Genomic DNA, 15,842 nt, shown 5'->3' on the forward strand with positions numbered 1-15,842 from the left:
GTGCATATTTGCACACTCACAGGGGTGCCCTTTTAGCTCGGAAAGGTTCCTGATACCTGATTGGTCGGAAGCATTTTTGTCCGAACACCTTCATTATTCTCAAATAATCACCAAGTAGTGTGAATCAAAATTTATTTACTAACCTATATTTTCCATCAGATATATGTTTTGTCAATAAACAATGTGGAAGAATAAATATATCATAAAGTATGGTCATGGTAAGTCTAAATTTAATATCGAAGTCAACGACAGCAGCTTATTTTCGGATGTACGCTTTGTAATTTTGAAATTTTTCTCATATTTTAACAAAAATTTGGACAAATTACACTCAGAGTAAGTTAAACATGTTATTATAAACTTTCTTTGAATACCAGAATTACAAAATAACCAAGCGTGCATCCGAAAACAAGCTGCTGTCGTAGACTTCAGCGGATTGTGTTATTAAGTTTAGACTTACCATGACGATACTTAAAATGTATTTATTCAATCTACATTGTTTATTGACAAAACATTTATCTGATGGAGAAATATAGATTAGTAAATAAGTTTTTATTCTCACTACTTGGTGATTATTTGAGAACAATGAAGTTGTTCGGACAAAAATTCTTCCGACCAATCAGGTATCAGGACCCTTTCCGAGCTGAAAGGGCACCCCTGTGAGTCGGTGCAAATATGCACCGCTAAAAAAATAGACTATAGTGGCGGCTGCTGCTGATGATGAGATATATATATATATATATATATATATATATATATATATATATATATATATATATATATATATATATATATATATATATATATGTGTGTGTGTGTGTGTGTGTGTGTGTGTGTGTGTTGTGTGCGCGCGTATGGGTGGGTGAGTATATGTGTGTGTGCGCGCACGCACGTGTGATTGTGCGTATGTATGTTCGTGTTTTTCAATCCAGATCAAAACAGTGAATGAAGACGGGGAATAAATAAAAATGCACCTTTGAAGCAGCAACCCCTTATCCTTATGAATTGTATTTTTTTGATGCATTCAATAAGGGCGTTAATATGTTGATGTAAGTTAGTCGAGTCTAATAATAAAAGAAGAAAGAGATAGGCTAATTAAAACAATGGTTTTGGAAAATAAAAAGATGACGGCAGTCGCTTAATATTGTCCCGTAATCAATAAAGGGTAATGTTACAACTGACAAACGCCAACGGAAATATACAGTTGGACACATGAATTCCTGGTAGACCTCACTCTGAGGAAATGTACCCTGCCACACCCTTACTGCGCGTCGAATAACTAAATGAATATAGGGAGAGATGGCAGATGTGAGGGATGGGGCTAAATGCAGGAACTTGCCACGCACTAAGTGTGTAACAGGGTGCGAGGTGTGCTAGGAAGTCCTGTGTCCAGCTGTTTACACTTATGTATATATGAATATATATGTAAATATATATATATATATATATATATATATATATATATATATATATATATATATGTATATATATATATATATATATATATATATATATATGATAATTCTTGCACATTTAGACGTGTTTTTTTATATTTCAATTAAGCCATCTACTTTATTAGTAAGAGAATCCAGACATTAATGTATCTTATTATATGGTTTATTTGAAATATGATAAATATACGTCTTAAAGTGCAAATTTCATAACACACACGCACACACACGCACACACAAGCACACACACACACACATACACACATATATATATATATATATATATACATATATATATATATATATATATATATATATATATATATATATATATATATATATATATATATATATATATATATATATATATACATAAGTATAAACAGTTGGGCACAGGACTCCCTGGCACACCTCGCTCTGAGTAAGCGCACCCGGTTACACCCTTACTGCGTAACGAGTTCCTGGATTTAGCCCCATCCCTTTTGAATTAAGGGAATTAAATATAGTTTACTGTCAGTCTTACCTTGATTTTCGTTTCTTACGGAATTGTCGGATGATTATAGGTTGGAATGCTGCTTGGCAAAACGCAGACCGCTCATGCACATGGAAAAGCCCACCAGTGGGGTAAGGGTGCGAAGCTGGTTTGGTTGTATATCAATGGAGATGAATATGGATTTGATAGTTATAAAAGGCGTGGCCGTCGCTCTGCAATCACGCTGGGAGTAGCAGGAGGCCGGAGATGGATCGAGATTTTTATTGTTTTAAAGTTCAGAAAATTAATCAGGATAATCAATAATCTGAAATGCTCTAATGACTTGGATATCTTTAGGAGTAAAAAGGAACAGACTCGAGTTGATGAAAAAGTTATACAAAATAAGTCAAAATATTTAATATACGGGTGTTTTACAAAAATATGATTTTACTACAAATTTAAAATAGAATATTTATCGCTCGGTGGTTTTAAAGTGGTATCAAGCAGGTTTCACTGAAGAGATTACATAATGAAACAATATACATCTCAATCCACACTCGCCGGTGGTAAATTGTGAGAAATCTCAAAAGTATCATATTCAATTAAAGAATTACAAAAGACGCTTATCTGCTGCTACATGCAGAGCACGGGTCCAAATTATTCAGTTTAGGACATAACTTGATTTCGTTAACAAGAACTTATGTACAAGTTTAGGCTTAGTAATTAAACAGCGAGAAAACCATCTTGAACAAAACAACGTTTATACAGTTCCTCACACTTCGTATCTCTAAAGCAATTGAAACACAAAATAGCACTAAGCTCTGACAATTATGTTAATAGTTGAGCATTGCATGCACAAAATAGAACTAGGCTTAGGCAGTTACATTAACACTTAGACAATTAGAATAAAAAATAGTACTAACCTTAACAGTTACATTAACACTTTTAAAGTTCCAGAAGCACAATTCAACACAAAGTTATTATTATAGAGGTCAAAGATATCGAAGATTATCAACTTCCGATCTGCTTTCCGTGAATAATTGATGTGTCTGGTTCCCAAAGGTGTGTGTGTGTCTGCATATAACCCCTATCCTCCTTGTGTCACGTCATGCATCACAAAACTTCATTTCTAAACGGCTCTCGTAAGGATCTTTGAAATAAAACGAACTCTACGTTTACATCATTTCACAGGACGTTACTAAAATTATTCCTATTCACTTAGCTGCCACTTACAAAAAAAAAAAAAAAAAAAAAAAAAAAAAAAAAAAAAAAAAAAAAAAAAAAACTATTTACTAAGATATAGCACAATTTTTTTTAATCAATAATGTAACTTCTTTTTCAACTTCACCGTATACATGATTCTATTCGTCCTAAATCCTTTTAGATTTGCTACTCCACTTGGTTTTTCCTATTCCATTATAAAAGTTCAGGGTATTAGATCTGTATGTGTCGTAATAGATTCATTAGAAATCGCAATTTATTTACGTTATAAATATACTCCACACACACACAGACACACACACACACACACACACACACACATATATATATATATATATATATATATATATATATATATATATATATATATATATATATATATATATATGTGTGTGTATGTGTGTGTGTATACCTATATCTATCTATCTATCTATCTATATATATATATATATATATATATATATATATATATATATATATATATATATATATATATATATATATATATATATGTATGTATGTATGTATGTATAATTGAAGAATTACATAACAATAAATTAATGATAATAACATTAAATATAAATACCGCTATTACTACTCATATCCCCGTAATTACTTCGAGCTTTTAAAACATACTTAAGAATCTTTATATTGAGAGATTATTTCTAACAACTAACACCCTTTTTCGTGGTCGTCCTCCAAAGGTTGCTAGTTTATATAGTTGCTGATATTTCCTTTAGAGATAAACATACGTTAGGAAATTCTTTTTAAGGAAATAGGTATAATAACATTATTTTCTTATTTCACGAATTCTTATCAACCTGTAGTTAATTTGGCAAGTTATATATTATGCTATTAAAACTGTTAGGACTTTTGAAATACTAATTTCATTTGCTTGCACCGAGAACGATGTAAGCTCAAGGAGCAATGAATCACTGTTATGAATCAGATAAGACCCTCTCGACTGAGGTGTAATCAATGCCACCCTTTGGTGGCTGCTATATTCGTTAGAAATGTGCGTCCGTCCGTAACTTGATAGGGCAAACCAGGAAGATTCCTCTTGTAGCCATTACTCGCCTTACTACGATTGAGACGAGACATCGAATTAATTAGATGTGCCATTACTTCACATGTGATTAAGGTGTCCTCTCACATCGTAATGATTCTAATGATGGCATACACAAATTACTCCTTTTGGTTTGTTACCGTCACGAACAGAGTGTACGACTAAGCATTTATTGCATTATTGAAATTATGAGAAAATATAATTTTACGGAAATCATTTTGATTTTCGGGGTGCTATGCTGCGTCATATTTTTATAGTATTGATTTTGTTTTGATGCATAAATCATTGAAGACATTTTTTTCTTTTGGAATTTTGTCTGTCATTACTTTTGATCCATATTAGTTGAATTGGAAGAGCTGGATCCCATGCACCTCTGGAGATACTTTTCTAACAAGTATTTCTATATAGGAAACTATGTATAGAATATGAGTTTGATATATTCTAAGCTTAAGCAATGTCCTACGTGTCTTTTTAATGCAAGTCATTGCCGCTATTACCAAAAATTTTATTTTTCTCTACATATCAGTCAATAATAAAGATAACTGAACAATTTAGGTGTGTAGACCCAGGTTTTCAGGGTCACAGAACACAATGCAACTATTTTTAAAGATTTACAGTCACTACTTGAACCTGCATTAATTTATAAATAAAATTCATATTTTCACCATTTGTTTGGTGAGTAAAGGACCAGACACAGACTATTTTGAAATGCTATTTTCCTCGGTAATGATTGTGCAAAAACTATTGGTATCTCAGAGATGTGCTATTATTCATTAGAAAGGTATCTAAGCTTTTTAAAGAGCATCGGCTGCACTCTGAGAGCTTTGTAGTTGAGTAACCGAGGCCTAAATTAAGCCCTTTTACAAGTCAAAACATGGTCTGAGTGTCACATCTGAACCTTTGTTAAGTTTGAAATAAAATTGATATTTTTTACTATTTTAACAACTTAATTTACATCATTCATGCTCAAGTGAATTTTTTTTCGTCACATTTAGAAGATGAAAAGAACTATACATATATGCATATATATATATATATATATATATATATATATATATATATATATATATATATATATATATATATATATACACAGTAAACCCCTAGGTTACGGTGTCCCCAGCTCATGTTTTTTTCACGTTACGATGTGGAAAACGAAATTTTTTCGTCCCCTTGTTACGGCATTTTCCCCGGCTTACGGCATCAAGTTCCAAAATTCAAACTTGACGGTTGGTGCGTGTATGACTGAGCGAGTCACTCGCCTCACACAACGCTCCTACTTCACTTTATGCATCACTGCATGCGTCACTAAGATGCTGGTCTGCTACTGGTCGGTGTCACGGCGTCACTAAGATGCCGATATGCTATTGGTCGAAATTCCTTCCACAATGCCTGAGATAGATGCTGCCTCTCTCTCTCTTTATTAATCGTGCGCTCAGTTCAGAATCTCGTGTGTGTTTCGTAAAGACTTAATCTCGTGTTAGTGCTTGCGATATTGTATTTTTTTTGCATTTTAGTGCTTAATTCAAACTTTAATTCGTTAGCCATGGGTCCCAAAATTGCCAGTGATGTTAAAGGGAGAAGGAAGGAGATGATGACTATGGAAACGAAGCTGGATATAATCAAGAAATACGAAGAAGGAACGCGCAATGTTGCCCTCACTATGGCATATAGCCGTAACCAGTCAACGATTGGTACAATTATCAAGAACAAGGAAGCCATTAAAGCAAGTAAGTCTTCTAAAGGCACGACTGTTCTTGCCAGTGGAAGGACCCCAATCAAAGATGAGATGGAGAGACTCCTTCTACTATTGATTAAAGAGAAGGAAATCGATGGTGATGCACTCACGCAATCGGTAATTTCGCACAAGGCAAGCGCTATCTTCGCCGATCTCCTGGAAGCCCAAAGAGACAGCAGAGATGAAGGAATGTTGCAGCAAGCCACCCCCCACCTCCCCCCCACCCCGAGTTCAAGGCTTCTCATGGGTGGTTTGATCGCTTTTAGGAGGAGGACTGGTGTTCACTCAGTCATCAGGCATGGAGAGGTGACCAGTTCTGACATGAAAGCAGCAGACGAATTCCTCAAGAAGCAATTAATTTCCAGAGAAGCCTACATTCCTCAGCAAGTGTTTAACTTTGATGAAACTGGCTTTTTCTGGAATAAAATACCCCGTCGTACGTATATCACACCAGAAGAAAAAAAACTTCCTGGCCATAAACCGATGAAGGCAGACTTACCCTCGCATTTTGTGCACCACTCAGAGAATCCTCGTACCTTCAAGGCATAAAATATCATGAAGGATAGGCTCTTGGTATTTTGGAGGTCTAATGACATGGCCTGGGTCACGAGGACCATATTTATTGAGTGGGTACACGTCTGCTTCGGTCCTGCTTTCAAGAAATTTTTAAAAAGTAAACAATCTTCCTCTGAATTGTCTCCTGATACTGAACAATGCCTCTGCTCATCCCCCTGACCTTGAGGCCAACATACATCCGGACTTCTCCTTCATCAAGGATCTCTATCTGCCACCGAACACCACCCCTCTCCTCCAGCCTATGGACCAGCAAGTTATTGCAACTTTAAGAAGCTTTACACGAAGCATCTGTTCAGAAGATGCTTCAAAGTGAATGAATGTACTCAACTTACCCTCTTTGAATTTTGGAAGGGGCATTTTGACATCATTCAATGCCTGAAGATGATCGATAAAGCCTGGAAATGGTGTTCCGAGGCGTACCTTGAACTCCTCATGGAAGAAACTGTGGCCAGATGTTGTTGCAGAACGTGACTTCGAAGGTTTCGAACCGTCACCCGAAGACGAGGCCATTGATGATCCTGCCCCTGAGTGTGATGTTAAGGAAATAATTTCAACCGGGAGGTCCATGGGGCTTGTTGTCGATGAGGGTGATGTCGATAACCTTATTGAGGAGCACAGGGAGGAGCCTACGACTGAAGACTTGAAGGAGGCAGTGCAGATGACCATCATTCATGAGGAGCAGCACCCTAGTGGTGGCGAGGACTTGGGAAAAACAGAAGAAACGACATCGGCAGAAATAAGGGAAGCTGTTGGTTGGTATGGAAACCTTATTAGATTCATTAAAAAACAAAAAACACCCAGAAAAAGTTCTCACAGGTCGTCTTATGGACAGTGTTAATGAATGTAGTATGAGTCATTTTATAAATATTTTGAGGAGTCGTCAGAAACAAGCTTCTTTGGATAGATATTTCTCCAAAACAAAAGTGTCAGATAGCTAAGATGATATGAGTGATTCTAGTAAAAAAGCTAGAAAAGAGTAAAGCGAAGATGAAGAAGTGCTACTGTATAAAATTAAGTTCTAGAAAAAAAATCCATAAAAAAAATTTCAAAAGAAAAAAATAGAAAAAAAACATTTTTAATTTTAAGTGTTTAAGAAAAATAGATTTATTATCAAGTGTAACATAATTAGCATTGATACATTTTTATATCTACCGTCACCTCCCCCCTCTGCCTCCACCCACTACCAGCTCAAGTCATGTCACTCCAAAGGTAAATGAAATAAAATTTTTCCTTTATATATTTTTTATTTATAATATTATTTAATTATATACATGTATATTATACATAAGTAGTACTTAATAAACTATTTTGTTACTAATTTTTAATATGAATATAAAATTTTAATGTTTTTATCTGGAGTTTTGCACGCATTAGCTAATTCTATTGCCAGCCATACGACGATTTAACCTTACGATCCCAACTGTGGAACAGATTAATGTCGTATGACGGGGCTCTACTGTATATATATATATATATATATATATATATATATATATATATATATATATATATATATATATATATATATATATATATATATATATATATATATATATATATATATATATATATATATATATAATATAAAAGTGAACAGGCTTTCCACTTTATTTTTTCACAATCAATGAAAAATCATTCACAACAAATCAATCTTCATCACTCTCAATGAAACTATCAAAGTCCAACCCATTGTTTTTTGCATCCTCTTGTTCAGATATGCCCTTGTCAAGAAAGTCAACTAGTGATGTTGGTAAGGCAGGACCAAGAGATCAAACTGGCTCCATTACACATTCATCAGTCCTCATCCAATCCCTGTCCTTCATCATAAGGTTTCGGTTTTTCCACTATTAGCTGATCAGTTCTCTTGTAGAATGCAACACAATGTTTTATACGCTGCATATGTGCATTACCGCAAGAAGGAAGCAGTACTACGTCTACTTTGGACTTGGAAGTGAGTTTTTCTTTGTCTTCGCCTACCATCTTGCGCAGTAGCTTTGTACTACATTTACTGAAGTTTCACGACCTGGTCCATACATTAAACAGCTGAATTTTTCCAATTCCATCACAATATAGACTTTAACATTCCAATCACCACCAAGTTTCTTGAACACGTTGTGGTATCTGGGGTTTTTCTCTAGAATCTTCAGGGAATTGATCTTCCCCTTTCCTTTAAATGCACTAGTGTCTTCTTCCCTGGTGAACACATAGAATCCCACAAGAGTGGTACAATAATCTTCTCTTAGAGATTCAGCTAATTCAGAGATGTTCAATAGTGTACAATGTTTTCCTGACCCTGTATCCAGGAATACAGTCAGATTGATTGAATGAGCATGATGAGGAAGAATCACAAATATATCTGTATCAGGGGTTCTAACTACAGCATTCTTGTAACCAATTGCAGCAGCATGTTGCAGGTACAATACAACTCTTGTATCAGTTTCTTCATGGATTCTGTACATAGTTGGAAATTCATGAGCCTCGACCTGCATCACAAATAAAACCACACACAAGTTTGGCATTTGAAGAACAAAATCCAAACTAAAATATAATAATAGTATTAATCATATTATTACATATGCAAATTGGTGTGAATGGTAATCTCTGATCAATTTGACAAAAGTTCTCACCTTGCTATCTAGTGTGATAAATTGATATGCCTTTCCCTCCACAATCAGTAATGCTATCTTACTCTTCCGTAGCCTTGATGCCTTTTGGCTACTCCATACATGCAGAAAAAGTTTGCTAGACTGCCTCTTGTTACCATTTGCGAGAAAAAGCTTAAAATTATAATGTTTCCTCTTCCTGGTTGCTGGTCCAATCAGACTGATTCTTCCTGAGCTACAACGCCTCAACCTTTCTTGGGCTTTGATAGATTCTGTATAATAAGAAATCCATTTCTTTAGCAGTTGGTGGCCATGACAGTTCTTTGGTATGTTGAAAAGTGTACTATGACGAAGATGCAGTAGTGTCATAGTACTGATGTTTGTTTCCTAGCATGTAGGCGTACACAATAACATTGGAAACAGTAATGCTTGAGCTGTACACAAGCCAGGATGATAAGGCACAGCTTTGTCAAGATTGACTTTTGTCAAGCCAATTAGGTCTTTAACAGGATCATTTTGTAGGCGTTTAAATAATCTATTGGAGCGATAGCTCTCATTTTTATAACCATTTCAATGCAGCTCTTGTATATAAAGCACACATAATGCCGATAGTTGTAGGACCTCATTTTGTTGAAAAACTTGGGTTTGACTGTGGTCCAATATGAATTGAAATGCCTCATTATCGGCTACTAATATAGACGCTTGCTCAGTAGCATTTGGTCTTTCAGCTCCAAGAATCCCACGCTCATAACTAAAATATGCTGTTCTGAAATATTTTAAACATGAACGTTGATACTTGGCCTCATAGGCAAAAAGATCTTTATTTTTTACCTGTCTATAAAGTCGTTCTAGATCCATTTTCTCTACACGTGTTTCAATTTTCTCCCAAGCATTTTCTTTGTTCATGGAATATGAGAAGCACTGAGTTCTTTCAGTTTTGCGTTTCTTGTCCATGGTTTCAATCATTTCATAAAATATACATTCTTATGGGAAGACAGGACTAAAGATAAATTACGAGGAGGGTGATGTAGTTGACAGATTAATTCTTTTTCCATGTCATTATCTAGACGATGAAGATCTTTTTTTTTTTCTTTGTAAAGTGCTGGTAGCATTTGCGGTAATATCCAACACTTTCTAGATCACCAGGGAGGGTTGTGGGAATCTGGTCACACACAGATTGCTTCCGTAATGGAGAAGGATGTGGCTGACGGAGACATCAATATCTAATGGTATAAAGCTGTTGCGACTTTCGATTTGCAGTATTTTTGACATTTTCATCTTTAGCACCAATAAAAGCAGTGAACTGACCATGCTCTAACAAGGAAACCAAATGAATAATGCATGTTGGAGAGGTTCTATTTATTTGTGCAGAATCTATGCTCTCTACATGTCTTCTTCTGGGCATGCCTGTTTTCTTTATGTCAGACCCTTCTCTTTTAGACATCTTGAGTAGTTTTATGCTTTTATACTTAATAGATAATCCTTTTCTATTTATCTGTAATAAAAAAGATATCAATATGGCAAATTTGAAAAAACTCCAGAGTTTCTAATTTCCATCTAAAATCTCTTTTTTTCTAAGAGCACATTTGGTTCAATAAAACAAGCATTAAATAACTAAGTACTGACTACAACTGGCTTGCCACAAACATATGAGATAATAGTAAACATTTTTATTGTGATCTTCGAACCTGTATATATATTTTTGAAATTTCTAAATACTAAACCTAATCATTTCAGTCTATAGATACTTTTATTTTAAATTGAATGGACTTCCAGGTGAGTAAGAACTGAATAAACAGAATCATTAAGATGTTTTTCCAAGAATTCTCTCAACGTTACCTGACACAACAAATTTATTCTGTGGAAGTAAAGATTAAAGAACCGGGTTGCAACAAGGCAGCCTGAGCACACATCATGACTTCCCGAAGAGCAAATTCACCAAAAAAGAAACTTTGTTCCCGACCTGACTCCCTGTGTCTGATTAAAGGAAATCGAGTGAATGCACGCCACCCGGCACTGGCTTTTACTGTGTTAATGATCCTGCCACCGACAAGGCCGCCACTGCTTTGCCTACAATGGGAACAAATGCATTGGAGCTAAAGCGAAAGCACTTAGGCGTACATAAATGTCTGATGCTAACAGCTTGATGAGAGAGAGAGAGAGAGAGAGAGAGAGAGAGAGAGAGAGAGAGAGAGATGCGTCTTATTACAGTATATTATTATTATTAATATTACTTGCTAAGCTACAACCCTACTATGAGATTCAGGGCCTCTGTAACACGGTTTTTTAGCAATAATTTGTTATCTATGAATTTTATAAATATAACGCTTCTTCAGAATGCATATTATATCTACACATAAATTGTGACTATATTCTGCATTACGTAGGTTGAATAAATTTGGTACTTATAATGTAAAAGTGACGTTTTTTGAAGAGAAAAGGTTTCAAACGCACTCATTACGTAACTTATGACGGCATTTCTTCCCTCTTTCTCGATCGATGATTCGCTATACGTAACGAAGGCTATACCTCTGCCAACAATGACACAAAAGTTTAAATAAAAGCAAAGCAGTACACCTTTATGAACTCTGAAACCTCTCCACTGATAATTGTCATAATAAACAAACCAACAAAATATGTTAATAAATACATAAACACTTCGATTATTAGTCTAACTCCAAAAATAAGTTTCCTAAGAAATTACAGTCTACTTTATAGGTCACTATCAGATTGACAAGGTGTAGGGAATAGTTGGTAATTTTCAAAAACATAGAAGACAAGCTTGATTTGATAACTGCTATATCCAATGTCAAGCAATTTTTATTTATTGTCTATCTACCTTCCTATTTACTGTAAAAAAAAAAAAAATAGCCGGCACTGTATTTTGGCTTTAAACCTTCACCAATAATTATCGTCAGAATGATGACTTCATGAGGCTCCACCCACTTTGGCCTCGTTATAATTCAGGATAACACTGAAGGCTATCTTAGGCATTGTTGGATCAGAAAATTTACATTCTGGCAATAAAAACCCATTTCTCGAGTAGTTGATAGAAGTGCTAAATGATCCTCAAGGGTCCCGGCAGTTGGCCTAAACGTTTAATTCATGTATACTACTGTTGCGGCACTACTGCTACAGTAGTATTACTACGCTAGCATAGATACCCCACCCACATTTATGTATCGTTCCGCCATTCATAAGTCTTTGTAATGTTTTTTCACTGTGCAATAAGCCATGGCCTCCTCAGAAATTAAGTTTAACATTAGATGATAGGTTATTTCATTAAGCTGACAAATTATGGCAACTGGGTATGCTATTGCCGATGTTGAAGCTAAAGATAAAGTATGGAATCATTCCTTCATTGCATTATCATCTGTACTACTATTTGCTTTGCTACATGTAGTAATTATTTTAAAGGATAAATGAATTATGTTCACTTACTTCTATAAATTCCCATTAGATGTACAAATAAAACTCCTAAAACTATTCATGATTTGTTTACAAAATGCAGTCATGCCCAAAACATAGCCAACATGGTCGTACGGCCTAAGAAGAAGAAAAAAGATTATATCGGATGATCCGTTGGTCTGATGGAGAGTTTAGCAAAAAATTCTTATTTTAACAAAAATAGTTATATAAAGACTGTTTACATACAATCTCTCTCTTTCTCTCTCTCTCTCTCTCTCTCTCTCTTGGTGGCATAGTGAATAGCTAATGGAAATGTTCAAAAGCCTGAATGACATTACAAGTATTATAATTATGTTACGCTACATACAAATAAGACCATAAACATTGGATTTAAACTAGAAACTGAAAAATTACCTATTCAGGCTATAGTAAATATGGCCACGAGCTTTCTCTTGACAGTATAAAGTTACAAGTCGTAAGACAAATGCAGTTTTGCAACCACGGGGGCAATTCCAAATCCTGTTAGCCATTCTTGACTGTTATGGGTTTCATAGCCGATGGAAGAAGTTGAATGGGTGTCTGGTGGATGGACGGGGCAAAATTTTGTCAAAAGGTGTTTACATTGCTTACGTAATGAATGTTTTCGACTCTTGGCTCGTTATCACTGGCCATGGCGTCAGCTAGATCATTTTTACTCTATAAAAATTAAAACTATCGGGTTTAGCTTATTGATAATGCTGACAAAATTTGTGTGTGGTTGTAAAATATACATATGTCAACTTTCAGCTACATCCGATGCTTTGATAAGGAGCAAATTCCAAAAAACCGTGTTACAGAGGCCCTGAATCTCATAGTAGTTGGAAAAGCAGGTTGCTATAAGCCAAGGGGCTCCAACAGGGAAAATAGCTCAGTGAGGGAAGGAAACAAGGAAAAATAAAATATTTTAAGAAGAGCAAACAATATTGAAATAAATAACACTATAAACTATAAAAACTTTAACAAAGCAAGAGGAGGAGAAATAAGATATAAGATAGAACAGTGTGCCCGAGTGTACCCTCAAGCAAGAGAGCTCTAACCCAAGACAGTGGCAGACCATGGTACAGAGGCTATGGCACTACCCCCGATTAGAGAACAATGGTTTGATTTTGGAATGTCCTTCTTCTAGAAGAGCTGCTTACCATAGCTAAAGAGTCTCTTCTACCCTTAACAAGAGGAAAGTGGCCACTGAACAATTACAATGCAGTAAGAAGAATTATTTGGTAATCTCAGTGTTGTCAGGTGTATGAGGACAGAGGAGAATAGGCAACGAATTGGCCAGATTATTCGGTGTGTGAATGTGTAAGCAAAGGGAAAATGAACCGTAACCAGAGAGAAGGATCCAATGTAGTACTGTCTGGCCAGTCAAAAGACCCCATAACTCTCAAGTGGTAGTATCTCAACGGGTGGCTGGTGCTCTGGCCAGCCTACTACCAGGGTCTGAAACATTTACAAATCCTTCCAACTCAAATAAATTGGGGATGTCTGAGGGAAAATACGAAACATACATAAAAAATGGCATATGTGGATTTCGTCATGTTTCATTTGAAAAAGAATAAATGTTAGTCGACAGAGATTAGTTGAAGAAAAAAAAAAAAAACAATAAGAACAATAGACTGAAGAAAAGTTGGCAAAGAAATTTTCATCAGCATATCAGTATAAAACTAAAATGAACCGGAAAAAAATGTAAGTTGAAGCTGATGATGTTGGTGTTAGATCGGCCAGCGACTAAGACGGACCACTGTCTCCATGTGTTGGCAGCCCGTAAGAGGTCATACACAGTAGGACGGGCACAATGAAGATGAAGCTCTCCAAAGAGCACTCGATGACGACCATGGAAAGGAGGTAGACCCTGTAGATAGTCCAAACCCGGTAGTAATTTTAGTCTCTGGAAGAGTTTTAAACGTTACAGATGCTGTCTGCGCAAAGATCTAGCAGTAATTTTAGTCTTCTGTAACCGTTTTAAACGTTATAGAATTATGTTGTGCACAGCATCTACTGCTTTCTGGGCTTTAGAATTATGTTGTGCATAGCATCTAAAGCTTCATGGACAATAGAATCATGTTGTGCAAAGCAAGGCCTCTCTCCGTCCTGGATAAATTCGTCTGTTTCTCATAGGAAGCTACGCTCTGGGCAGAGTCCATTCAAGATATAAGTTGAAGCATTACCGTCGTATTCACGAGAAGTTTCGTGAAATTACTTATCTCCGGTGTACATTTGATGATAACGTTATATGCCATAAACTAGTGATATATAAAGATCAATTGTAAATATCGTGGCGTAAGTAGACCTTGTAGAAGATATTGCACATCAGAGGTAGATTTGAGAAAAGTAATGTTAAAGGTAAAAGGAGATATGGGTACTTATGAAAAAATGTTTGAGTCAGATTATTAAGAGGAGGTGATTCATAGATCCTGTTTGTGAGTCGTGTTAAAACAGTGATAATCTCTTGGTCTCTCCTGATTTGTTGTCAACTTGTTTTTGTACACAAAGTGATTAAAGAGGAATAATGTCCAGTAATTACAGCGAGCTCATTATCATTAACCGAGAAAAACAACTTAATAATTATTGTACTTTGAACTATGTCAAATAGTTGTAGAAATTGTGAGAAATATCGATATGTTCAAGAACATAACATATCCTAATGGATTTTACGCGAATGGAGTTATCCTGTCGGGAATAATTCTATCAACAAAGTTTTTGCAAGCTCAGCCGAGCAAGATCATTTGCATTTTCAAGCTCACATTCTTAAATTGCTTGTAGGAGCTCCTTTCATTACAGCAACGAAATGAACAGGATCCTGAAATGAAAGCGTATTGTTTTGTTTAGAAACTCAATTTCCACAACCATGCTGGAATGGCTTTCTCTACGAAGTCCGCCTCTTCTTGATTATGCATAATTGTCATTCTCTTGTCCTTGATATTTTCGAAGGTTTGGGCTTAAAAACTGGCAAGATGAAGGGGTCGGATAGAGTAGAATAATAAGAGACCTTTATATGTATTTTGTTTTCGCTTTATCTCTGAACGAATTTTTATCAATAGATTTTTTTGCAAACGTTGACTTTAAAGCGAATATTGATAGAAAGACAATCTAATGGACCTGAAAACTCTTTGAGAAAGTACCGGTGCATATTTATCTTACTTTGATAATAGTTTATAGTTTATTAAACTTCATTGAATTAGAAGGATGGGTTTTAGAGTTTAGCCGCATTTTAATGATTATTTCTATTATTTTTAGGTACAATGTAACTGTACGTTGACCACACACACGAACA

General features: G+C 35.4%; 1 protein-coding gene across 1 annotated transcript; it reads left to right on the forward strand.

Annotated features, from left to right (window-relative positions):
- The first annotated feature begins 5,801 nt into the window (after positions 1 to 5,801).
- LOC137615939 (tigger transposable element-derived protein 1-like) lies at positions 5,802 to 6,494 on the forward strand. Its single transcript, XM_068345624.1, has one exon. It carries the CDS (start codon positions 5,802 to 5,804, stop codon positions 6,492 to 6,494), a length of 693 nt encoding a protein of 230 aa, XP_068201725.1.
- The last annotated feature ends 9,348 nt before the right edge of the window (positions 6,495 to 15,842 follow it).

This window comes from Palaemon carinicauda, chromosome 22, assembly GCF_036898095.1.
Source record: "Palaemon carinicauda isolate YSFRI2023 chromosome 22, ASM3689809v2, whole genome shotgun sequence".
Lineage (NCBI taxonomy): Eukaryota > Metazoa > Arthropoda > Malacostraca > Decapoda > Palaemonidae > Palaemon > Palaemon carinicauda.

Coding starts and splice junctions, on each gene's coding strand:
- LOC137615939 (XM_068345624.1), top strand. CDS start 5,802: ATGACTATGGAAACGAAGCTGGATATAATCAAGAAATACGAAGAAGGA.